This window comes from Balaenoptera physalus (assembly GCF_965194825.1).
Source record: "Balaenoptera physalus genome assembly, chromosome: 1".
NCBI lineage: Eukaryota > Metazoa > Chordata > Mammalia > Artiodactyla > Balaenopteridae > Balaenoptera > Balaenoptera physalus.
The window spans coordinates 99,103,592-99,124,121 of record NC_138882.1 but is presented as its reverse complement, the minus strand read 5'-3'; the positions used below and the strand labels follow the sequence as shown (position 1 = coordinate 99,124,121).

At 38.9% G+C, this 20,530-nt stretch overlaps 1 protein-coding gene across 1 annotated transcript in view; it reads left to right on the top strand.

Annotated features, from left to right (window-relative positions):
• Window positions 1–19,244, top strand: part of CD53 (CD53 molecule) — a 33,554-nt gene extending 14,310 nt beyond the window's left edge. Inside the window, exons 2-8 of the mRNA XM_082437572.1 lie at window positions 5,111–5,190; window positions 6,082–6,270; window positions 8,334–8,408; window positions 8,983–9,078; window positions 16,315–16,395; window positions 17,443–17,526; window positions 18,387–19,244. Of these exons, the coding sequence (XP_082293698.1) occupies window positions 5,128–5,190; window positions 6,082–6,270; window positions 8,334–8,408; window positions 8,983–9,078; window positions 16,315–16,395; window positions 17,443–17,526; window positions 18,387–18,458 (660 nt within the window). The 5' untranslated portion in view covers window positions 5,111–5,127 and the 3' untranslated portion in view covers window positions 18,459–19,244. The remainder of the gene's footprint in view (window positions 1–5,110; window positions 5,191–6,081; window positions 6,271–8,333; window positions 8,409–8,982; window positions 9,079–16,314; window positions 16,396–17,442; window positions 17,527–18,386) is intronic.
• The last annotated feature ends 1,286 nt before the right edge of the window (window positions 19,245–20,530 follow it).

Here is a 20,530-nt window from a genome sequence, read left to right as displayed (position 1 = left end):
AAGTTTTTTTTAATTAAAATAAAAAGATGCTAAGTTGTGACAGCAATAGAAAAAGAATACAGACTGCACGCAGTAGCTACCTAAAAAAATTAAAAAAATAACCGTCACTCTAGTCAAGGTAACAAACATATTCATCACTCACAAAAGATTATTCACAGTCTTTTGTGATCTCTTCTTCCTGTCCTTCCCTGCTCCCCCTCTATTTACCCCACCCCATACTCCTCTACCCCAGTCCCCAGGCAATCATCCATCTGCTTTCTGTTGCTATAGTTTTCATTTTCTAAAATGTTATATAACTGTAATAACACATTAGGTACTCCTGTTTTGTCTCACTTCTTTCACTCACTTTAATCATTTGGAGATTCATCTATGCTCTAGAGTGTACCAACAGTTCATTCATTTTTATTCCTGAGTAGTATACCATTATATAGTTATACCACTGTTTATTTATCCATTCACCTGTTGTTAGAGCTCTAGGTTGTAAATTAGCTTCCTGGACCTAATTCCAATAAATGTGTGTGTGGCCCCTTCCCCACACTAACAAGCAATCCTTGGAGACCAGCAGAGTGTCCAAGAATTCAACTCAATTCTGACACTGTCTACCCAGAGATAGAATCAGATTCCATTAGTAAAGGGCTCAGTCCCACAAGACTTCCTTCCACTTAAGATACCAGTCCCAAGCCCAGGTTGTTACCTGTGCTTCTGACCTACTTCCTATAAGTCAGAAGTTCCCATAACCTCTTTTTGAAATCTGGATAGAAGCCTTTTATCTCATATGTGATTTGGAAATATTTTCTCCTCATCTGTGGCTTGTCTTTTCATTCTCTTAACAGTATCTTTTGAAGAGCAGAAGTTTTTTAAAATTTTATGGAAGTCCAATTTATCAGTTCTTTTATGGATTTTGCTTTTGGCACCTTATCGGAGAATTCTTTGCCTAACGAGGTTGCAAATATTTTCTCCTATATTTTCTTCTGGAGTATTATAGTTGTAGGTTTTATGTTTAGGTCTATGATCTATTTTTTTTTTTTACTTAATTTTTGAGATATATGTATCCAAATTAATTTTTTTTGCATATTTGCAATATCCAATTGTTCCAGTATCATGTTGAAAAAATATCCTTTCTCTGTTGTATTAACTTTGTATCTTAGTTGCAAATCAGTTGTTCACATACCTCTAGTTCTCTATTCTGTTCCATTAGTCTATTTGTTTATCTTCATGCCAATACTATGCCTTCTTTATTGTAACTTCATAGAAAGTAGCAAAGTCAGGTAGTGATTGTCCTCCACCTTTGTTCTTTATCAAATTTGTTTTTGCTATTCTAAGACCTTTGCATTCCCAAGTGAATTTTAGAATCAATATTCGAACGTCTACAAAGAAGTCTGCTGTGACATTGATTGCAATTACAATGAATCTATAGATAAATTTGGGAAGGATTGACATTTTAACAGCACTGTCTCTTAGCCCATGTACAAGGTATATCTCTCCATTTATTTATATCTTTTTCAATTTCTCTCAGCAATGTTTTTTTGTTTATTTATGTTTGTTTTTGTTTTTTAGTTTTCAGTGTGTAGGTGTTTCACATCTTTTGTAAGATTAATTCCTAAATATTTCATAGTTTGATGCTATTGTAAATGTATTTTTTAAAAATTGACTTCTGATTATTTGTTGCTAATGTACAGAAGTACTATGGATTTTCTTTCTTTATTTAAGTATAGTTGATTTATAATATTGTGTTATTTCAGGTGTACAGCATAGTGATTCAGTATTTTTGCAGATTATACTCCATTATAGGTTATTACAAGATGATGGATATAATTCCCTGTGCTATACAGTATATCCTTGCTGCTTATCTATTTTATATATAGTAATTTGTATCTGTTATCCCATACCTTTAATTTGTTCCTCCGTCTTCCCTCTCCCATTTGGTAATCACAAGTTTATTTTCTATATCTATGAATCTGTTTCTGTTCTGCATATACATTCATTTGTATTATTTTTTAGATTCCACATGCAAGCAATATCATATAGTATTTGACTTTCTCTGACTTATTTAACTATGCACAGTATTCTCTAGGTCCATCCACATTGTTGCAAATGGCAGTATTTCATTCTTTTTTATGGCTAATATATATATATATATATATAATATATATATTTCTTTATTCAATTCAATATCTCCTTTATTCAATCGTCTGTTGATAGGCACTTGGGTTGCTTCCATGTCTTGGCTATTTTCAATAGTGCTGCTATGAACATTAAGGTGCAATTATCTTTTTGGATTAGAGTTTTTGGTTTTTCTGGGTATATAACCATGAGTAGAACTGCTATATAACATGGTAGTTCTATTTTTAGTTTTTTGAGGAACATCCATAGTTCCTTAGTGGTTGCACCAATTTACATTCCCACCAACAGTGTACAAGGGTTCCCTTTTCTCCACATCCTCGCCAACATTTGTTATTTGTAGACTTTTTGATGACAGCCATTCTGACAGATGTGAGGTGATACCTCATTGTGGTTTTGATTTGCATTTCTCTAGTAATTAGTGATGCTGAGTGTCTTTTCATGTGTCTGTTAGCCATCTATCTGCATGTCTTCTTTGGAAAAATGTCTGTTCAAGTCTTCTGCCCATTTTTGATTGGATTATCTGTTTTTTGATATTGAGTTGTATGAGCTGTTTATATATTTTGGATACTAACCCCTTGTTGGTTTCATAATTTGCAAATATTTTCTCCCATCCCATAGGTTGTTTTTTTATTTTGTTGATGGTTTCCTTTGCTGTGCAAAAACTTTTAACTTCAATTAGGTCTCATTTGTTTATCTTTGCTTTTATTTCTTTTGCCTTAGGAGACTGATGCAAGAAAATATTGCTATGACTTATGTTGAGAGTGTTCAGCCTATGTTCTGCTCTAGGAGTTTTATAGTTTCCGGTCTTACATGTAGGTCATTAAACCATTTTGCATTTATTTTTGTATATGGTGTAAGAGAATGTTCTAACCTCTCTATTTCACATGTGGCTGTCCAGTTTTCCCAGCACAAGTTTTTGAAGAGACTGTCTTTTCTCCATTGTGTATTCTTGCCTCTTTTGCCATATATTAATTGACCATAGGTGCATGGGTTTATTTCTGGGCTCTCTATTCAGTTCCATTGATCTATGTATCTGTTTTTGGGCCGATACCATGCTGTTTTGATTACTGTAAGTTTGCATTGATCTTATGGATAAGATCTTATAGAAAACCCCGAAAGAACTTTTTGGCCAACCCAATAGTACATGTGAAGTCTGGGAGGGTTATAATCCCAGCTTTGTTCTTTTTTCTCTGTACATTGACCAAGTATCTCCCAGACTAAGATATATCTATGGATAAATTATTTGTTTAGCTAGAATTTTTAATTAATTTAACTCTTAAGATGTGAAATTTACCAGTCCTTATCTCCAAATTTTTGAGATTCCTTATGATAGCTCTTTGCACAGGCAATATCAAGTAATGAAAGATGAATTCGTCAAGTCCCAAGGAACAGTACTAACTGCCATGGAAATACAAAGATTTTCAGCTGGATTGATGAAGGAGGTGACATTCAAGTGAACACATTCAAATGAGTGTAGTCTTTTTGAGCAGCTAACCCTTGACTATGAGGCCTGGGAAATACTCAAATCCATCTAAATAAACTTGGGTTCCATTTATTGAGTACTGGTCATATATCAGTCTCTGTGGTAAGATGATTTAACCTTTACTTCTACCCTATAATGTATAAGTATTACCCCATTTTACACAGGGATAAATTGTAACTGGAAATGTTAAGTAGGTTTACAAATCTCACACACCTGTTCAGTGGCATATGTGAAAGTTGACTTCAAGTTTGACTTCAAAGCTTATGTAATAAATCATCATACTTTTATTTTTTTTTACCTCCTAAGCATTTCCAAATAAAATTAAAATCCACCTTTATTTTAACTTGGTTAAAGTAATTATTAACAGTTAAGAATAATTCTGAGGGTCAAGATAAGAAGGAAGGGAAAAGAGAAGGACAAGATAAAGAAATAGGAAAATGGTATGAGATAGATATAAGTATTTGACCTTTTTAACAGAGAAGATTACTCTATTATGTAACATAAGTAGCTCATCAGGCTTATTTATAGCCTGAATGAACCATCCCTTAAGACCATCTGATTTCTGGGTATCTTGACACTGTAACAAGGGTATGATGGATTATAAAAGCAATCTATGTACTAGAAAAAGCATAGTTCTAATGGGAGAAAAAAACAATAAATTGACTTTCTTGCTTTGTATATCAGTTTTATGTGCAGTTTTAAAATATGAGTCATGCTACAGAAACTCATTACTTCTGAGAGAAAATTCAAAACTGTGTATCTGGATCTCTAGAATTGAGGACCAGACTTTGGATACTGATGTCCTCACTGAAAAACAAAATTCTATTTTTAAAAAATTCAAGCTCTCATTGTAATCTCTTTTTGTTTCTTCACTGGATATTTGTTGGTCAGTGTTATCTCTGCTGTAAGATTGATATTTTCTGGAGGATAGCTATTGCTTAGTCATGTTTATATCTCCCACAGCACCTAGAACAGAAAACACCATATATGTTTCTTCAGTAGAAGAATGAATGAGGCATAGATATGTTCCCCCCGTTTTCATGTGGAGAAGTTCATAGACCAAATGTAGAATGTATATGCATCTCAGGGTATTTAAGAAACTAGTGGATCAAGTCACTGACTTTCTCCACAGCTGATTGACCAGCCTATCCCTGATCCCAGGGCTGCCTTCAGTCCCTGAGCACTGGCCTGGTATGTGTCACTGACTCACCCTCCTCTAAGAATGGCTCTATTGCTTACTTCTAGAGTGCTTAATTCAAGGTCAAGCATCTTTAGCTTGCTGAATTGAAACAAACGTGAGTGTCCAAGATGAAACAATTGGTTCCTCAGTTCAGAGACTAAAAGAGCAAGAAGTTTGGGGAAACTTTCCAGAAAAGATTCACAGCTCAAACCCAAGGTGATGCTGGAGATCTTTGAACCCTGGACATATGTGTCCTCTGATCTCTGGTGCCACTTTGCAGAGCCAGGTCACTTATGTCCTCTTTACTTCCTTCTACTTTTTAGGGCAAGAATATCTCAGCATGGGCATGAGTAGCTTGAAATTGCTGAAGTATGTCCTGTTTTTCTTCAATTTGATCTTTTGGGTAAGTCTGTCTCTTCTGAGCATGGGTGAACTCACCTCTTCCTAGCTACACTCTACTTCTCTCTCCTCTCCTGAAGAGCCTGGTGTGGAGTGGAACCCACACATGCCCAGGTCAGGTGCAGTATACCCAGCCTAAGAAGAAGGGAATGATAATTTTCTCCCCTCTTTCCATCCTGCCATAGTATAAGCCTGCAAAATTGAAAGATACCAGTGCAGTTGGGGATACTGTTTCTCTGGGAGCTTTAGGCTATTACTGCTCACTGCTGACATCTATGGGTGAGAAACCTAGGACTCTACATTCTCTGTATTGAATGGCTCTTTTTTTCTTGCTCCCCCAATGCCCAAACCTGACCCCCTGGAAAAAATAGCTGATTGAAAAGGAAGTCACCTTTTCTGGGGAGGTGTCACTATACCAGATTCAGCAATTGAATTTCAGACATAGAATAGGTTGGTACTCATGTTTCTATGAGAAGATTCTTAAAAGTTTGGCTTCTCTAGTTTTCTGCCAAGAAAGATGAACTTCTCAACCAGCGTATTCTCTTTACATGGTTGTGGTTTCCAAAGGGAAGACCATATATAAGCAGCTGAGGGAACAAGGAGTAGAGATCTGAATCATGAGGATCTGGAAGCAAGAGTGGGAATCTGATGCATGAAGATACTGTGTTACCCATAGGAATGAGCTTTCCCTGGTATCTGATATGGGTAAGATGAGGCATGAGTGGGACATCCAGGAGATGATAACTTTTTTTCTAGGTGCATGGGGAAATCTGGGTAAAGAGTTTGTTGGGTAGAACCAATAGAAAAAGGTGATTCTAATCTCAATTAAGTGAGTATGAGGAGATATTCAAGAACCACATTTTATTTCAGAATGTTATGTGATTCTTCCTTTCAGCTCTGTGGCTGTTGCATTTTGGGCTTTGGGATCTACCTCCTGATCCATAACAACTTTGGAGTGCTCTTCCATAACCTCCCCTCTCTCACGCTGGGCAATGTGCTTGTCATCGTGGGTTCCATTATCATGGTGGTTGCCTTCCTGGGCTGCATGGGATCCATCAAGGAGAATAAGTGCCTGCTTATGTCGGTGAGTTACTCTCACAGCTGATGTGGCGTCCTAAGTGGGGCGACATGATGCCTTGGCTTAAGCCACAGGCAAGATGTTTTCTGGCAGCTCACCTATTAGTGCAGGGAAATCATAGGAACATAAAATTGGCACCTCAGGTCAGTCCACTCCGTCTAGACCAGTAGTATTTTGTTTTTGACTGGGGTCCCAGGGATGGACAAGAGAGGGCATTGCTATCTTCCTTGACATCCATGTTACACTGTTAATGATGACCTTGTCATTATAATTTGCCTTCATAACTTTTATTTCTTTTTTTTTCTATAGATTTCATCATTTATTTTATTTTATTTTTAAAATTTTTATTGGAGTATAATTGATTAACAATGTTGTGTTAGTTTTGGGTGTACAGGAAAGTGAATCTGCTATACATAAACATATATCCACTCTTTTTTTGTTTTTAGATTCTTTTCCCATGTAGGCCATTACAGAGTATTGAGTAGAGTTCCCTGTGCTATACAGCAGGTTCTTATTAGTTACCTATTTTATATATAGTAGTGTTTCTATGTCTATCCCAATTTCCCAGTTTATCCCCCCCATTTCTTATTTATATCTGGTTGAAATCAACTGTCATCCATCTGCCTAAATCCTCCTCACATTATTATATATTTCCAGGATCTGACTCAGAGTCACTAACTGATGGAAAATATATAGTCTCTAGATTCTTCTGAGTGCTGTAACCCTCCCAAAATGGCAGAGGATGCTTACCTATCTGATATCTGCACTAGATACACCTTAGTTTGAGTGACCCAACCGGGTGAAGGCCTAGGTTGCAGCCATTGAGGTCTAACATGAGAGATGCTAAAGCTTCTCACTTGCTCCCTGTCAGTTACCTATCCTAAGGAGCACCTTTAGACTTAGGTTTTTCCTGTAAGATCTATGAAGGAAGAGCTCTTCATTTCTCTGGTGTGCTCAGAACAGAGCTTGGTATAACAGTGCCACTCTATCCATAAATATGGATTCCCAATCACCTTTCTTTTTCCTCAAGTCATGTGGTTAATCTTCTTTCCATTATGGGTCAACTGTTAAACTGGAGTCAAGAGATAGAATAAGAGGGCTTCCCTGGTGACACAGTAGTTAAGAATCCACCTGCCAATTCAGGGGGCACGGCTTCGAGCCCTGGTCCGGGAAGATCCTACATGTCGCAGAGCAACTAAGCCCTTGTGTCACAACTACTGAGCCTTCACTGTAGAGCCCCGTGAGCCATGACTACTGAAGCCCGTGCGCCTAGAGCCCGTGCTCTGCAACAAGAGAAGCCACCGCAATGAGAAACCGGAGCACAGCAACGAAGACCCAACACAGCCAAAAATAAATAAATTAATTAAAAAAGAAAAAAAAAGGGGGATAGAATAAGAAAGTCCTTGTTCTCAGATAGTTCCCAGACTAGTTGCAAAAGATGGAAGATTATAGACTTGGGAAAAAGGTTTTCAGCAGTCAAATTTTGTGTTGGGGTAAAAAATGAAGGAAAGTGAATAAGTGAAAATGTGTTTTCTGTTAATTGTGATTAGCGTAAGCACCTAGAGTTGGAGATAAATATGAGTTAAGACCATGATTAGAGCACCTTTTCTCCCCATCTGTACAGGGCTATTCTCAATCTCTACCATCACCTTCCTCCACCCCAAAATAGCCCTTTGCTTGCAGAAAGGACCAGGCCCCAAACTCTAAAGACACATGGTTTAGTTTACTAGTTTTTGCTCAGTTGTTTCAATAGGCTGATGCCAAAACTTCTTCACTGATTCAACAAATGGTATTGCCTATTCATTATGCACATGTAACTCAGTAGGCACAATGGGAAGAAGAGAACAAAGTTAGAAGACAGCTGATCTGCCCTCTAAAGTCTTGGAGTCTAGTTGTAGGAAAAGAACAAATATTCCTCACAAAACAAGAGAAAGCTTATGAAGGCTCGAACAGGCAGGAACAGAACCTGCAGCACATGTGCAGAGACATGCCTGGGTGCTCCCAGGGTGAAGTAGAAGTGGGGGAGGAGTGAGGATCAGTGCTGTGAGCATCTCTCTGCTTTGCCCCAGTTCTTTGTCCTGCTGCTGATTATCCTACTTGCTGAGGTGACCTTGGCCATCCTGCTCTTTGTGTATGAACAGAAGGTAAGTTATAGAGAATAAAACTCATTGCTGTATTGCTAAGAGTGGGTAGTGTGCAGTGGAGAAGAAATTGGCACAAAATCAGTCCTATAATAGAGTTAGAATCAAAGTAGAAGGATGAAGGAAAGAGGGATTAATTGCAATTGGGGAGAGAAAAAATATCATGAAGGAGATTGCATTTGAGTGGTGTTTTGAAGGATGAATAGGAAGAACAGTAAAAAAACAAGTTTATCTTCCTCCTAGTTACCTATTTACTTTTCTCCATGTGTTTGGCAGTACAGAATATCTGTCTCAGTGCCTAAGAAAACACATGCTTTGATTGTCCATTTTCCTCCTTTGTAAAACCAGAGTTCTGGACGGACAAGAGACCACTGTGTACTTCTTCCTTCAGTGGCATCTCATCCTCAACATTTCTTCCTATATGTAAGCTCCCTCCCCTCACTTCCTAGTTCTGAGGAGACCATTTGGAAGGGAGGAGCAGATGGAACCATTTTATTAGCCTACATTAGAAATTCCTTGTTCCTTGAACTCACTTGCTTTTTACAATGTCTTCTCTGCTGGAATGTGCCCCACCCAGCTGAATGACTATGTGGCTGAGGGTCTGACTGAGAGCATCCAGCAATATTACTCAGACAACAGCACCAAGGCGGCATGGGACTCCATCCAGTCATTTGTGAGTACAAGTGGAATCCTCCTCAGCTCAGCCCAGACATAATTTTCCAACCTCAGTCCCTGGGGACTAGACGGGTCTTCCTTTCATGAAAGTTTCAGAATCTAAGGTCCACAGCCCCTAGGTTCAGAATAATGCTTGGCTGTCACAAACAGGAGAGCACAGGAATCAGCTTGATTGGTACAAAGTTGTCTACATTCTCTCTTTTACCCTTCACCCACTCAGGCTCATTTTTAAAGCCCTACTAAGATGTAAGAAAGACCCAAACATGTTATACTGGATTCGTTTATGTATTTTCCAAAATTTTTCTGAAAACAGAAATTGTTTAATGCAAGAAATCTTTTTTGAAGTCCTGAGTATCCCAAATCATTCTTGTTATCTAGCTCACCAGCACCCCATTCCTCATGCCCTAACCCACCAACAAACATATATATTAAATTGGTATTCCTGCCTTGGTGTGTTGGGGTCAGGGAGCCAGCATGATACTGGCATAGCTTGTGTCTCAGACAATACCATTATGACCACATGGAGTCGCCTGTGGCCCTGCTATGCCTGCTTAGTGTGGAGTAAAAGAAATAGCACAGGAATTAAAGCCCAGAGACCAGGATTGGGTGGTCTTGGAAAAGTCACTTAACCTTTCTGGATCCCCAATTCTTTCTTTTTCTTTCCTTTTTTTTTAAAAAAAAATCCTGTTTAGAAGCCTTCTTATTATAGAATTTCTAGACTTATACAAAATAAAAGAGAATAATAGAAAAATGAATCTCTGGGTACATATCACCAAGCTTCAATAGTCAACATGTTGCCGATGGTGTTTTAGCTAACCCTCTATGCTTTTTTTGCTAGTATTTATTAAAGCAAATAATAGATATTATATCATTTAAAATTAAATATAAAGATAAGTTCTTTTTTCACAAACACTTTATTTTTTTAGAGCAGTCTTAGGTTTACAACAGAACTGAGAGGGAGGTACAGAGATTTCCCATATACTCCCACACATGCATAGTCTCCCCCATTATCAAATCGCTCACCAGAATGGTACATTTTTTTAAATGAAGAATGAGCCTACATTGACACATAATTATCACCCAAAGTCCTTAGTTAACATTAGGGTTCACTCTTGGTGTTGCACATTCTATTCATTTGAACAAATTTATAATGACATATGTGCATCATTATAATATCATACAGAGTAGTTTCCCTACCATAAAAATCCTCTGTGCTCTGCCTATTTATACCTCCTCCTACCCTCATCCTTGGCAACCACTGATCTTTTTATTGTCTCCATAGTTTTGCCTTTTCCAGAATGTCATATAGTTGAAGTCATACTGTATATAATCATTTCAAGCTGGCTTCTTCCACTTACTAATATACTTTTAAGATCCCTCCATGTCTTTTCATGGCTTGATAGCTCATTTACTTTTAGTGTTAATATTCCATTTTCTGGATATACCACAGTTTACTTATTCATTCTCCTATTGAAGGACATCTTGGTTGCTTTCAAGTTTTGGCAATTATGAATAAAGCTGCTATAATCATCCATGAGCAGTTTTTTTTTCTGTGGACATAACTTTTCAACTCCTTTGGATAAATACCGAGGAACATGATTGCTGGTTCATTTGGTGAAAGTATGTATAATTTGTAAAAAACCTCCAAATGTTCTTCCAAAGCATCTGTACCATTTCTCATTCCCACCAGCAATGTATGGGTGTTCCTGTTGCTCCACATCTCATGAGTATTTAGTGTCAGTGTTCCAGATTTTGACCACCTTCATAGGCGTGTACTGGTAGCTCATTGTTTTAGTTTTCATTTCCTTGATGACGTATGATGTGGATTTTCATATGTTTATTTGCCATCTGTATATCTTCTTTGGTGAGGTGTCTGTTAAGGTCGTTGGTTCATGTTTTAATCAGGTTGGTTGTTTTCTTATTGTTGAGTTTTAAGAGGTTTTTTTTTTTTTTTAATATTTAGGCAACAATCCTTTATCAGATGTGTCTTTTGCAAATATTTTCTCCCAGTCTGTGGCTTGTCTTCTAATTCTCCTGATATTGTCTTTTGCAGAATATAAGTTTTTAATTTTAACTGAGTCCAGCTTATCAATTATTTCTTTCATGGGTCATACCTCTGGTGTTGTTTCAAAAAATATATAATCATAACCAAGGTCATGTAGGTTTTCTCCTGTATTATCTTCTAGGATTTTTATAGTTTTGTGTTTTACTTTTAGGTCTATGATCTATTTGGAGTTAATTTTTGTGAAGGTTGTAAGGTCTCAGTCTAGATTTTTTTCTTTCTTTCTTTCTTTCTTTCTTTCTTTTTTTTTTGTTTTTTGCATGTGTATGTCCAGTTATTCCAGCACCATTTGTTAAACAGACTATCTTTTTTCCATTGTATTGCCTTTGCTCCTTTGTCAAAGATCATTTGACTATATTTATGCAGGCCTGTTTCTGGGCTCTCTAAATCTATTTGTCTATTCTTTCACCAATACCATACTGTCTTGATTACTGAGCTTTATAGTAAGTCTTGAATCTGGGTAGCATCAGTCCTCCAAATTTGTTCTTTTTCTTCAATATTGTATTGACTATTCTGGGTCTTTTGCCTCTCTATATAAACTTTAGAATCAGTTGGTTCATATCCATAAAATAACCGGCTGGGATTTTGATTGGGGTAGCACTGAATCTATAGATCAAGTTGGGAAGAACTAATACCTTAACACTGAGTCTTCCTATCCACGAACATGGCATATCTCCCCATTTACTTGGTTCTTCTTTGATTTTGTTCATCAGAGTTTTATGAGTTTTTTCCTCATACAGATCTTGTACATATTTTGTTAGATTTATATTGAATACCTAAGTATTTCATTTTGGGGGATGCTAATGTAAATGGTATTGTGTTTTTAATTTCAAATTCCACTTATTCATTGTTGTAATATAGGAAAGCAATTGGCTTTTGTATATTAACTTTATGTTCTGCAACCTTGTTATAATTGCTTGTTAGTCCCAGGAATTTTTTATGTCAATTCTTTCAGATTCTCTTCATAGATGATCATATCACCTGTGAACAAAAACAGTTTTATGTCTTCCTTCCCACTCTGTATACTCTTTCTTTCTTTCTTTTTTATATTTTTGTGTTCCCCTCTAAAGTTTTCACTGTGTACATCTCTTATTTTCCCTAATTCAGTTAACATTTTTATTACCAATATTTTGAACTCTTTATTTGTAAATTATTTCTATTGCATTATTTATTTATTCAGGGGTTTTCTTTTGCTCTTTCAATTGAGAGCAGGTCCTCTGCCTTTTCATTTTGCTTAACTTTCTCTGCCTCTATGAATTTAGGTGAAAGAGTTACCTACTGCAGTCTTGAAGGGGTGTTGTTATGTGTGAGTGTCCCTGTATAGACTATGCATGCCCAAAGCCTTTGGTGGGAGAGCTGGATTTGATGGGGATGCAAGTCACGTCTTTCCTTAGTGTGTGCTGACAGCTATCACCTTGGTGGGGAGTGGGACTAGAGGTGGAAGGGCTAGATCTAGAGCCAGATGTAAGGTGGAACTTCCCCTCTGCTCAGTGATCATCACGACCCTATCAGTGGCAGGGTCTGATCCAAGTTGCTGGAGCCAAAGCCCTGAGAGTCAGACCTGAACTGGCTCTGTTCCCTTAGTGTGTATTTTCCCCTCTGCCTGCACTGGGACCCTTGACCCAGAAAGGGGAAGTGCTGAAGCAAGTGGGACCCATATGGGCTCTTGGCTCATGTCAGCTGAAGACAGACATCTGAGCTGTCTTTGATGTGCTGCTTCACAGACACCTGCAATTGTTTCCCTCATTCTGCTCAGAAGCAGCCTTGGCTGCAAATCCCTTTGTGCCTCACAGCCAGTCACTGCCCCCAGCCTCTGCTTCCCCTGCCTTGTTGTGGAGCCACACCTCAGGGTAGGTGGGGTCCATATGCACTCTCAGTGTATGGCAGGCGGGGGGGAAGGTGGTAGAACAGCCTCCATCAGAGATCTAGGATGTTTCTGATGCACTGCTTGAGTAAACACCAACAATGGCAGCTGCTGCCCCACCCAGGCTCCGCCACGATACTGGGTCACCTCTGTGTCCCACGGTTTGCATCTTCTCCTTGGTCATGGCCACCCCAGATCCAGTGTTGCACTGTGACATGGAATGAGTGGGGCCAGAGCGTTTGCTTGGCTTGGGTTAGGGCATGCGAGTAGGTGGTTGCAAGAAATCTGGCAGCTGCTAAAGCAGACATCTCTCCACCCTGCCTTGGAGGCAAGCCAGCATGCATGCGCTCCTCACGAGTGGAGTCCAGGCTTCCACAGCCCTCCTGTTAATCCAACCAGTACTCCAGTCAGACAAGGCACCTTTTCTCCCAAGCATAGGACCCCACGACTGGGGCTCCAAATTTGTGGTTCTCACCACTCACTCCCCAGGGTTGGTATCCCACCCATGCATTCTCCCTTTCACTCTGAGTCCCCTCCCAGGGGCACAGGTCCTGACCTAATCACTTTTTTTCCCTTCCTACCCAATTATATGTGTATTTTTTTTACAGCCTTGGTTGTACAGGAGTCCTTCTGCTAGTTTTTAGTTAGTTTTCAGTGAGAATTTTTCCACATGTAGATGTATTTTTGATGTGTTCATAGGGGGAGGTGAGCTTCACGTCCTCATACTCCACCATCTTGATCAATCTCTCCAGGCCATTTTTTTTTTTTTTTTTTTTTTGGCTGTGTTGGGTCTTCGTTTCTGTGTGAGGGCTTTCTCTAGTTGCGGCAAGCGGGAGCCACTCTTCATCGCGGTGCGCAGGCCTCTCACTATCGCGGCCTCTCTTGTTGCGGAGCACAGGCTCCAGATGCGCAGGCTCAGTAATTGTGGCTCACGGACCTAGTTGCTCTGTGGCATGTGGGATCTTCCCAGACCAGGGCTTGAACACGTGTCCTCTGCATTGACAGGCAGATTCCCAACCACTGCGCCTCCAGGGAAGCCCCAGGCCACCTTTTAATTTTGATGATTTTCTCTATTGATTTCTTGTTTTCAATTTTATTGATTTCTGCTTTAATTCTCATTTATTTTTCTTCTTACTTTGAATTTAATTTGCTCTTCTTTTTCTAGTTTTCTAAGATATACACTAAGATTATTGATTTTTTGATCTTTCTTCTTTTCTAATATTTTTATTCAGTGTATAAATTTCCCTCTAAGCACTGCTTTTGCTGCATCCCATATATTTTTATAAGTTGTGTTTCCATGTGTGTTTTCATTTTTATATATGTTTTCAAATATTTTAAAATTTCTCTTGAGATTTCTTTTCTGATCATGTGTTATTTAGAAGTGTGTTGTTTAATCTTCTAGTAAAATAATGTCTTTTTAATACACCTAAAATTTTATAATAATTCTTTAATATCATTAATAAATGTCTATAATCATTTACCTAAAAATATTATTTTTAATTGGTTTCTTCCAACCAAGATCCAAACGAGGTCCACATATTATATTTGGATAATATGTCTCTAAATCTCTTTTAATCTATGATAGTATCTCTCTGTGTTCATGCTATTTACTTGTGGAAAGAAATTAGGTTGTTTGTCCTGTAGAATTCCCCAATTTCTGGATTCGGCTATTTGCTTCTCAAAGTATTTTAGCAACAGGGAGTCTCTGTCTCCCATACTTGTGAATCTGGAGGCTTGATAAAGGTTCTATTTGTGGTGAGACTAACATAGATATTTCCTACAGCATCACATAAGAAGGCACAGAATATCTGATTGTCCTACTTTTTGTGATCTTAAGACTTGTTGGTGAGTGTCAGAGGACAGAGGGAACAAAAACTGCCCAACGAACTGAGAAGGCATCTTGAGACCAAAAAGTGAAGCATGCAGCTCCATATAATCAATGGATCAGCTTATTATAGGGTAACTTACAGAGTGGGATTGGGAGTAGGCAGATGATTTGGAGGCATTTGCAGATGCATTCCACACTGTCAAGGGGCCATTGGGATGGTCTTATAGGTAACCTAGAGTATGGGGGTAGATACTTGGAAACAGGACGTGCATTCCTAAGTCAAGATTAGCCATCTTACATTCCATCACTTCAATATGTTCTTCCTCTTGTTGTATTTTCTTTGACATAATGTCCTAAGTTTCAGAACATGCCATCCAGACAGTCCTCTCTAGTGCCAGCGCCTCTTTAGTCTTCTCTAGTTCCCAGGTGAACTGTAATTCCTTTTCTGTGCTAATATTTAGAGTCCATAACAAAGGCCATGCAACAGCTGCAATAGCTTGCTCACTTTTTTTTCACCCCACTTTCACTTTGCTACCTCTTCGGTTAATACATCTAGTATGCCCTTTGGTGTTTTCAGGGTATCCTTCTACTCTTGCACCAGCCTGAAGTGTTCCATAAATATAGCCAGATCACCCCACATGGAAATGGCTGGCCAACCTGGGGTTTCCCCCACAGACAACAAGCTTTTCCCTGTTTGGCCCCTTCACCCATTCCTGCATTATTTTCAGTCTCCTGCCTGGCTTGCCAATTGTCCAAGGATGGAGGGAACGAAAAGTGCCCAGTGAACTGAGGAGGCATCTTGAGACCAAAAAACAAGGCAGGCAGCTCCATATAATCACTGGATCAGTTTATTATAGGGTAACTTACTCACAGGGTAGTATTAGGATCTGGAGGACAAGGATCAGGAAGCATTTGCAGCTGCACTCCACACTGCCAAGGAGCCATCGGGACAATTTTATAGTTAACTTAGTGTATGGAGGTAGATGCTTGGAAACAGGACATACATTCCTAAGTCAGAATGAATGGTAACTAGTCTTGTGGGCACTGGGAGTACATCAGCAAAGGTTATCATCATTGTTTGGGGACTAACAGAGCATAGAGGCCACAATATCTATTAATTACAAAGCTCTTTATGACATAGAAGTGATTTACTGTACCCTGGGTAGGGTCAGTGGTAGGACAGGAGAAACTGTAAGGGCCCAAGATAGCATCAGCTATGCTAACAGCCATACAATGGGTCTAGGTGTGGTCAGCCTGATCCCTCCATTATAAAGTCTCCTGTGTGTCTAATTTTTTATTTGTAAAATGTGAATAAATTAAATATGCCCTCTCTACTTCAAGAAGTTTTGTGTGAAGGAAATGGTATCACAGGTTTGAAAGTACTTTGTTTTAAGGAGCCATAGTAGTCAGGCCAATTCTGGCCCATGGTTTTCTTTCTGTTATCTTACTAACCATCACTTGTTTGGGGTTTGGCTTTCAGCTGCAATGTTGCGGTGTAAATGGCACGAGTGATTGGATGGGCAGCCCACCAGCATCTTGCCCCTCAGACCCACAAGTTAAGGTAATTTATTTTTAGAAATTTTCTGCTATTGACCACTGTGATTAAACTTCTAATTACCTTAGAAACTCCAGTCGTACAGGACCTAGTCCTCCCAGCCAGAAACAGGAAACCTTAAACAAAAGAGAGACCAGGGAAACAACCCATATAACTAGACAAATAAGAAAAACAAACAAAAAAAGAGTAAGTTCATCTAGATTAGAGATGCCATGAAGAATCTTGCTACTCTAAACTATTACATTAGAGGGGAAATTTTATGTGATAGTGGCAGAAGACTATGTCTAGATTTTTCTTGAGCAAGAATTAGGTCTTCTTATGGTTGAAAGTGAAATTGTAAGGTTGAAGCAGAAAAGCTTCTCTCGCTACCTGTTTCCCTGCTCTCCTTCCTTGGAGATGGCAGCATCCAACCCTTTAGCAGAATGAATCATAAGTGAAGGAGAGAGGAGCTGGGGAAGAGAGAGTTGATGGAACTTCTGACTAGACCCAGAGAAGAAGCCCAAATCAACTTTCAACTAGACTAAGTCCCTAAGGTCCTGTTACCCCATGTTACTCACTTGAGGTTGTTTGGAAATCTCTGGAATTTGGGAGGGTCTGTGAAGAAAGACTGGGACACCTACCAACCAGCAACTGCCCTGCAGCTTGGCAGGCCTATTATATGTTTACTGGCTTTTGAAGCAGAAGCTGAAATGCAACCAGTCCTAGGATTGCATAACCTATATTCCCATTTGTCAATCCCAAGACACTAGTGAATATTCAAAAAACACAAAGACATATGTTGTTGACCTGCCTCTTAGGATCTAGTTTAACTCAGTGTGTAAAGATCTAAGACTTCTACTTTAGATGACACTGTAATGATAACAATACCAGAAAAGTCTCTAGTTTAATATTTTCTATTTTATGCCCATTTCTTCATCCATACAAAAAAATTAAAATATAATGCCTGGCCTAAGTCTCTTGGCATAAGGCAAAATACAAACTGTCTTTCCAAATAAGCCTCCTGATAAAGTTGAGTAATATAGTAGTGTCATTTGTACTTGTAATTTTTTCTAGGGTTGCTATGTAAAAGCAAAACTGTGGTTTCACTCCAATTTCCTGTATATCGGAATCATCACTATCTGTGTATGTGTGATCCAGGTAAGAGCTTAACCAGAGGACTACTTTGAGGATTTAATGAGATAAGTCATGTAATTTTTAGAACAGTACCAGGTACATAAATATGAGCTCCCCCAGTCAAGTAGAAAATGATGTTATTACCAGTTTAAGGCATACAGAAAATATGCTGTAAGATCTATCTGGTTAATTTATCCCTAAGGGAAATGAGTGTTTCATTGTCAAATTAAAAACCACCAAGCAGAACCTTCCTTTGGTCCCTCACAGAGCTGGTCTGGAAAAGCCTGTGATGAATAAAGCATTCCACTTGAAAAATTGGCCTTGTGTGCTAAGCAGGAGTTGGTGATGAAAACTGTAATCAATTTCCTCATTGCTTCTCTGCTTAGTTTGACAAGTCAAGGGTGAATGGGGGGTAGTTTTTTGTTTTTTTTTATTATGTGATATTTCTACCATTTTTATACCCAAGTGTCTTGAGTGTATCACAGATTAGCTAAGACCTAATCAAGACGCTCAGAGAGAAATGATTTTTCTCTGCTTGGAAACCAAAGAGGCCTAAGGCAAGGGTAGAGATCACTCACTGCACAAAGTGTTGACCTGTGCAGAGCTTGATTATACCAGCAGCAGGACTTCTGTGATTTCTTAAGGAGACAAAAGATGTCCCAATACTTTATACTCTACTGTCTTGCCATCATTACCCCCACTTGTCTCCCCACTGCCATTCTAAAGCTAAAGGAGAAAACTCCTGAGAAAGAATTAGAAGTGATAGTAGGAAGGGTAGTCTCAGTGTGATGGACAATTTCTTTTTCTCTGGGACTGATCCCAGGGACTGTGGGTGAGATGTTTCCACCTGTAAAGACCTCACATTTTCCCAACTCTTCCCTCAGGTATTGGGGATGTCCTTTGCACTGACGTTGAATTGCCAGATTGACAAAACCAGCCAGGTCCTAGGATTATGACCTGCGGCTGCCTTGTGCTGGAGAGACTTGTTTCATCACTGGAAATCCAAAACCACTTGTAACATGAAGCCCTAAATGACCACCTCCTGAACTGGTGTCTTTGTCCCCCTCCCATCTCTTCCCTGTTGAGTCCCTGTCTCATACAACCAGAGAAGAGGGTGTTGGTCAGGCACTTCCCATCTCAGATAGCAAGACAATCCTTTACCATTCATGGCAGCAGCCTTGTCACTCATTAATAACTGAGCATTTATCAGACATGAAAGTCCAAGAGAACCTGTGGTACTAATGGCTCAAGATCAAAGGATGGGTCTGCAGCTTGAGTTTTTGCATCTTCCCATTGTCAAACAAGTCTCTGGCCTCTAAATCATGCCCAGCCCACTCTCCAAAGTCAATCAAGAGATAAGCTTAAGGGAGCTCTGGGTAGAGGTTCACTGGATCGTTGTCACAATCCTCTGTTTCCTTTTGGCTGGGGGCCTTGGCTACAGGAATGACAGAGTACCCTTTCTCCAAAGGTTAGGTTTCATTTCAATTTCTTTATTAAAGGGTCTTATTGATTCATCTAAGTCTTTCCAAAATAAACTATCCAATGACTCACATCCTGATTTCTGCCAATCTCTTAGCCTTTGATTTACATAACTATGAAGGAATTCAGCAGGATAGGTATTTCTGGTGGTTTAGGTGATAATCACATTCAAAAGAGTTCTGGTGTTATTTCTCTTTCAGATAAGGTTTTGTTAATGTACTATTTTAATTCTTCAATAAATAAAATAGCTTATGCTCTGTCAATCACTACATTCTCATTCCTTTGTCTCAAATATAATTTCCATGACTCAGCCTGATTGCCCTGCCAGCAAGTTAGGGATATTAGTTATCTATTGCTACATAATGAATTACTCCAAAACTTGTCGCTGAGAACAATGAACATTTATTATCTGACAGTTTTTGTTGATCATGAATCTGGGAGCAGCTTTACTGAGTGATTCTGGCTCGTGATCTCTCACATGACTACAATCAGCTGCAGTCATCTCAAGTCTCAACTAGAAAAGGACACACTTCCAAGTTCTCATATGGCTCCTGATAGGCATCAGTTCTTTGCCACATGCACCTTTCCATAGCACTGCCTTATGACATGGAGGCTCATTCTCCCCATAGTAAGGTATTCAAGAGACAGCATGAAATACAGCACCCAAAACAAGCCATACACTCCTTTTATAACCTAACTCAGAAGTGCCATCACATCAGTCCTGCTGTATACTATTCCTTAGAAGTAAGTTGAAAAGTTCACACTCAAGGGGAGGAAATTACACAAGTGTGTAGATACTATGGGGTGGAGATCACTGGGGGCTATCTTAGAGGTGGTCAACTACACCATGTTTGTTGGGTCAGGAGAAGCTAAATTTAATTGTCTATATGATAACCATACTTTGAAAGCAAAAGATCAGACCACATCTTTTACAGAGTCAAATGTAGAGAAGTTAAAGAAAGGGGTGACAGAATTGGTTTCTATTCTCAAAGATTTGTGTAGGATCTCCAACTTCCTTTTAGGAAAATTGGTCAAATTCATAGCAGTTTATAGGGAAATCTATATCTTTTGTACTTTCCTGAGGCAAAGGAGCAGAGGGGACATTCTAATGATTATCACAAGTATCAAACATGTCTCACATTCAACATGCACAAAATAAAACTTATTGTATCTTCCAAGCCTGTTTCTCTTTTTTGTTCCCCCATATCAGTGAGTGATAAGACCACCTTCTGGTTGCCCTAGCCAGAAACCTGGGCTGTGTCCTAACTCTAGCCTGCCCTTCCCTCCCAACATCCATTCAGTCATAAAGTTCTAAGGATTCAGCTGCAAAATACCTAATTCATCCACTCTCCCCATTTCATTTCTTACCTATATTCCCTCAGTTGTCTGCTATCTGTTCTCCTAGTACCCGCTATTGACCCCATCTAAGCTATTCTCCATACAGTAGCCAAAATAATATTTCTAAAACGTAAATATAATAAGGAGACTTTCAAACTCTGGGTCAAGATGGCAGAGTAGGAGAAAGTGGAGTTTGCATCTCCTCACAGGT